Here is a 6,358-nt window from a genome sequence, read left to right on the forward strand (position 1 = left end):
TTTTAATGTATCGACTTTGGAATTGACCGTTTAAAAGAAAATGGGTTATAGCTTATATGCAGTTTCAAACAAATAGATTCAAAATAAATCATGTTCCAATGCTCTGAATATTGCAGTAATTACATAAAATAATAATATTTACTTGAGCAGTGTCAGGAAGGCAGAAGGCTCAACATCAGGCACTTCTATTTCATCCTTATTTTCAGCCAATCCGCCGTAGAACATGGCGTAGAATACAGAACTCCCAGTGGCAAGCACATACTTATGCGCTGGAATAGACTGGGTATGCCCTGTAAACACACAAATTACCACTAAGCTACTTTCATTGTATTTTCCTTGCTAGTGAACAGTAATAAAAAAATATAAAAAATTAGCAAGTCATTTTACATTAGACCACTTTGCAAAACTCTTTGTTTTATTCTTTACATGCCACTGCTGTAGGTAGTGTGTTAGCTAATGTAACTTCACATAAAAAATTTATGCAAATTAGAAACCAACAAAAAAAAAGAAAACCTAAAAACAATGTCAAATGTTTGCAGTAAGAAATTTTCGAAAAAAATAAAATAAAATTGTTTGTTTAGCCAACAACTAAGCACAGAGAAACAAATTAATTTATTACACAATATCTGTTAGTATGAGCTTTAACTCCAAAACAATAATTGATTAATAGCAAAGTAGGTAATAAATTAATAATATATGCTTCTATGGTTGAACAGCAACATAGTACTCAAAAGCTACCAGGAGAAACATACAAATATATAAATTTAAAGGGTTTATAAAAAAATGGCCACATGCAGTGAAAAAAAATTTGGTCTCAATGAGAGCAAAGATGCAGCCTGGACATAAATTGATGGAGTGGAACAGAAAGTAAACAAAAAATGTTTTTGCTGTATATAACCCAGCTAACCCGATTCAGAGACAAAATGTCTTGACATCTGAGCTCGCTACTATCACTTCAGCAAATATCTGGCACAGTTAGGAATCCCACGCGATATAATCAGCACTTACCAAACTAGTTCGTACCATTAGAAACGCACTCGCTCATTTTCCTTCAGTTATGTGGCATGTACATTGATTCCACCGATGTATTTCAGGCTCAATTTTCATTACGAGACTTAAATGTGGTATTCCAAGATGTTCAGGGTAAGGTAGCGAATGAGCACTGCCTTGTTGGGATACAACCGTAACCTGACTCGCTGGACGTATTTCAGAACATGTCCAAAATCCCAGTAACGAAACAAATCTGTTCAAAAATGATTCAATAAGAGGTCCTCTATGATTAATTAATGATAGTAAAATCAGCTCAGAAATATTACAGGCAAAATAATTTACAACTAAAACACATAATCAGTTTTTAGACATTAGGATTCTACAAATTACCGAAACATTCTTGTAATAAAATATTGTTACGAACGTGAGCAAAGCCGCGACACGCGCAGGTGCAGTGCTAGCTGGCTGACAGGCTGCCGCAACATGAGATGTGCCATTCGTACCTGGGTCGCCGATTCCCCTCCCTCCAGCCCTCCGCTCGGCGCTGATAGCTAGACACCTGACACCTCGCAGCTGGCAACTGCCGACACGTGTTTCAAGAGATTTCTGCCGTCGGGTCGGCGCGGAATGACGCGACTGGCCCCAGCCGCGCTCGTGACTTCCAGAAATGGCTGCTAATACATAAAAAGAGGACGTCGGCCTCAGCAGGGGAGTTCAGAGAGAGAGTTCAGGCGGGAGCCTTCCCGCGGCGGAGCTTCCGGGGCGATAGTGCCGCGGATGCGGCAGAGTGGCGAAGTCCTTGGACGAAGGTTCCAGGCCGAAGAGTTCAGTTCCGGGTTATAGTGTCACGGGTGTGGCGGAGTTCCAAGCGAAGTTCCGAGCGAGGCGTCGAGTGGGATCTCGGCGAAGGCAAGTGCATCGGTGGCGGCGGAGTGCGGCGATGGAGTCTCGCGGTTGAGATCCACGAGGGGCGCTGCGGCGAGAGTTGCGCCAGAGGTGCGGCCCAGTGAGGTGTGTGGATTGTAAGAAACGTGTGACTGGTGAAGTAACATTTTTTAAGTGCAATTGATTATTTGGCAATTTTATAAGATTAATTGTAAGTGACATAAGTAGTGGCAATCAATAAAACTGTGCAGTGTGTAGTAAAATCTATTAATTGGGCTATGCTATACAAACCCGCGGTAAATCGTAACAATATATATATATATATTGCCAATTTCCCTGTTTTCCAGATTTTTCCTGTCTGCGGGAACCTGGACTCGACACTCACATATTTTTACTGTCTGCGGAAACATGGACTCTGTACTCATATATTATATTTTACCTGTCTGCTGTAACCTGGAATCGGTACTAATATATTGTCGTGTTTGCGGGAAATTTGACTCGGTACCCATATATTTTTCCTGTCTGCAGGAACCTGGACTCATTACTAATATATTTAAGTCACCTGGGGTGTCGGGATGGAACCCCTGGTTAGCGACGTACCCGGGCTGCCGACGACGAAGCGTATGTCCGCCATGAGCTCGTTGTTGAACATGGCCGCGTTGCGCTCGCGGACGGTGGGCTTGGTGGCCTGCCAGTTGGGGTCGACGGTGAGCTGGCCGGGTGACGCGAGGCTGAAGGCAGCACCTGAAGGGGATGCGCTTGCGGTGGCACCACTGCTCACGTTGCTGGGGGAGGCGAGGGGCGAAGTGGGCGCGCTCGCCGGCTGCGTGATCTGCATCGCCTCCCTCTGCGAGATGGTGTGCGGCGGCGACAGCCCCACATTGTTCAACGTTTCCGCTGGAACACACACGCCATTTCCGGTCGAATCGTGCTTTGACGAACACTCAAATGCCTGCAAACTGGGGATGAAAGAACGTGTTCAAAATTTAATTTACGCCCAGTTAGGTTAGAAGCATATCACAACAAGTAGGAGTATCTCTAATTATTAAGGCCTGCCTGCACACATCTATGGTGTGCAGAGTTTCAGAAGAAACCACGTAAATTGAAAAACACTCAAGATATTCTAGTTATGCGGTGAGGGCGCACGAGTAGTTTTGTTTCTGGATTTAGTTTTCAAAATGTACTTTCAGAAGAGTGAAAATGGCTAAAACGTGTGTTTTCAGAGTAATTTTTAGGTGCAAGCCACCTGGTAAGCAGATTCTTGAAAGCACTCAAGGGACTTGCAATACATCTTTATCTTCATTTCTCTGTCATAAAATGTTATGGTTACCGCTCAGATATCAAAGTTGTCCTATGCACGATGAGAAGCCTGCTCATCAGTTCAGAACCTTGCGCTTAAGATGTGATTCAGAGCTACAAGCACCAGCGAGCATCGCGCTTATCATCCTGCCGTACACACATACACCTCTGACTAGGAAGGCCCTTTAAAAACTTTAAAAAAAAAGGTCAGATTGAGATTGCTGTCTGCTAATTTTGATTTATTTCCATCAATGTGGATTAAAAAATAAGACTGTGTGATATCAACACAGGTACATTTCCAACGTTAGGCATATTTAGACATGTGGTGAAGGATAATGAAAGTAGATCTAAAGCAGGCATCCCAAAAATGTTTGTTTGATTCAGCAAAATTGAAAATGCTGGATTGAAGACTCTTCACCGTATCATGATAATCATGTAAACATATTCTCACTAACGAAATTGTATATACTTATTGGATTTCACATTTCAGATATGCTAATGAAGTCAAAGCTGAATACAGTATAAGAACTGCTTGGGTGGGCTCCAAACGATATTTAGAAAGTGTGTTGTGACATATTAAGAAAATATTTTTTTAGTATTTTACCATTTTAATTTTTATTACAAATACTGTGATGATGTTAGAATGTTTGGTTGGGTTAGGTTAGCTACATTAAAAATAATTAAAAGAATGTAGATAGCTGGTTAGGTTAGCTTCATTAAAAATACTGTTAAATCATTTAAACAGTTGGTTAGGAATTACTAACTTAAATGTAGCTAACCTAACCTACTGCCAATACCTAACTGTTCTCACAATGTTATGCTCTTTTTAATGTACCTAACTTAACTACTCGTTAAAACTGTTAACTACTTGAAGTATCACAATGCCCTATTAGAGAATGATTCTAAAATATGTCAGGAGCAAATTCCATAGTTTAAGAATTAAAAATGGTAACAAACATTTTGCAGGATAATTAACCAAAATTAGCTGTACCACCCTAAACTCCATTATTACTCACCTTACAGTTAAATTTTCTTCATTCAAAATATTTCAAATGTTTGCTTGTAGATAGTGTGGTAAGTAGGGCATATTGCAAAAATCTATTTTAGGAGTGTAGTCTGAAGTGACTTTCAACCTATTTTTAAATGTTTGGTATATTATTAAGCAAAACATTTGTAGGTATCTAACACACATCTTAAAAACTACATTAATCTGAATTGTTAAAAGCATAGAATAGCTAACTTATGCAGCGAGTTTATGATAATCCACAATTTGATTGCGCAGCCTCTACGCCACGTAAATTTAGCTTCTATTGCATTTTAGTATAACCTAAGTTATTCTACGCTTATTAATTTACGAGAAATTCAATTCAGTTTTTGACGTTTCACTGCCAAAAAAAAAAAAAAACACACTGTCTGTGCAGTTTGGCGTACGTGATATTCTATTTATATTCTTTCTATCGAAAAATAGGTACGTTGCTATTCAACGAGATATAAATAAAAACAAAACTGTTTTGCAGAGATGTTTATTTACATTTACGAACCACCGTAGCTGAACTAACGAAGGATGTTATTTCTCGCGCTTGGGTGGTGACGTGTTTTCAACTCACCATTCATCCAGGCATTGGTTTGTGAAACACCAATGGTATCCTGAAATCGTTTCGTCGGTTTCGGCGCAATTTTAGAGTACAGTGTCGACATGGCCATCCTATTGTTCGCGTATCGTATAACGTTTCACGAGCACGTAAACAAGTGCGCTCAATACCTACACGGCAGCCATCTTGAAAGTTTTTGTGAGGTCGATAACTCGATACGTCAGCGGAGGCGGTAAATAGAACAGTTGAAGTCACAAACCGCGGTTACGTCGTTTTGAATGTAGAAATGTTCACATCTTAACCGATTCGGGTACCTATCACCTACGCAAATTTAAAAAGTTATCGTGAGTACATTATCTACTTTCTCGTGACCCTAGTCAAAATGAAATTTATACTTAATCAAAATCATTGTTTTGCAGTCGATGTATAACAAGAACAGGTTAACTCATCCTAATAATATTGCCAGCTGTAGAGTAGCCGAATTGGCAATGGCATATCGAGCTTAAAACGCAAAAGGGGCAATTTTCGGACTGAAACATCTTTCATGGGTGTGTAGGTTCCATGGTACCATACTATAATAAACAATTACAAAAAAAATGTTTTTGAACCTGATTATGAGGATTAGTTACAATTTTTTTTAACTACAGCTCTTTTTGTTTTTTTGAAATTCGGAAGGGGGTAGGCCGCCCCTTACCTCCCCCCACCCCTCTATTCACCCCTTAATACTCCATTGAGATTTAATGTTCATATATTTAAAGTGTCAGTCATGCTGAGGGATGAATTTTTCATTTAACTTTTTGCGAGTTGAACATTGTAAGGTACAAAGCACAGTAGGGGAATGAAAGATAGACGATTAGGGGCATGTATTTTTCTTGAAAATATTGTTGAGACTAGCCGTGAGTTAAAACAATGTAGCAGCGTCTTATTTCGTGAATTGGTCGAGTTTCTTTCAGGTTATGTCTACTTTCGGCACACCAATCACGCCAATTCAGTACTGAAGCAAACGCGGCCTGAATGGTCCGGCAGACAGCAGACAATTACAAGCAAGCAACTGCTGGCGCTGGTATAATCACATTGCAGTCTAGTCGGTGTTCAGAGTATTTCGCGAAAAATACCTTCTCCTATTGTTGTGTATTTGATTAACCGTGAAGATGATGTGGAGGTCTTAATATTCACGTAGTGTATGATTTTAATAATACATTTAAAATATATTTAATTAAGATTTTCTTTACACAACGCACAAAGGCGCACCCAACTGTGAATTAAAACTATTAAAATGATTCACATTTTATTATTTTGCTTTATTCAATTCAACGAGTTTTTGTTTTCCTCTGTATACCTGTGACGGGTGAAATGATAAAAACATTTTTTTTGAGTAGCCATGAAAAATGTTCAGTTGTGTTTTGTACACACATACTCGAATTGAGTATAGGCATACCTCTACATGCTACACCAAGATGTCGCACAATTAATATATATATATATATATATTTTTTTTAAATATTTTATTGAGTCCGTAAAGGTATTCGCCAAGGCTTTCTGAAGTTCCATATCGTTTGTGTGAGTATCGAAAATCGAGTAAGCCTTGACCG

General features: G+C 39.4%; 2 protein-coding genes across 5 annotated transcripts in view; one reads left to right on the top strand and one right to left on the bottom strand.

Moving 5' to 3' along the window:
- LOC134536031 (transcription factor IIIB 90 kDa subunit) overlaps nucleotides 1–6,358 on the top strand; it is a 139,923-nt gene that overhangs the window by 28,506 nt on the left and 105,059 nt on the right. The gene's annotated exons all lie outside the window — the stretch shown is intronic.
- Nucleotides 1–6,358, bottom strand: part of LOC134536033 (BTB/POZ domain-containing protein 6-B) — a 72,811-nt gene that overhangs the window by 18,117 nt on the left and 48,336 nt on the right. The window contains exons 1-3 of one of the 3 annotated variants that reach the window (XM_063375546.1): nucleotides 4,782–4,967; nucleotides 2,476–2,772; nucleotides 143–290 (exon numbers count right to left, since the gene is read on the bottom strand). In XM_063375546.1, the coding sequence (XP_063231616.1) occupies nucleotides 143–290; nucleotides 2,476–2,772; nucleotides 4,782–4,878 (542 nt within the window). In that variant the 5' untranslated portion in view covers nucleotides 4,879–4,967. Of the gene's footprint in view, nucleotides 1–142; nucleotides 291–2,475; nucleotides 2,773–4,190; nucleotides 4,730–4,781; nucleotides 4,968–6,358 lie in introns of those variants that run through there. The other 2 variants (XM_063375547.1, XM_063375545.1) reach the window with 2 other exon arrangements.

This window comes from Bacillus rossius, chromosome 10 (genome assembly GCF_032445375.1).
Source record: "Bacillus rossius redtenbacheri isolate Brsri chromosome 10, Brsri_v3, whole genome shotgun sequence".
NCBI classification, from domain to species: domain Eukaryota; kingdom Metazoa; phylum Arthropoda; class Insecta; order Phasmatodea; family Bacillidae; genus Bacillus; species Bacillus rossius.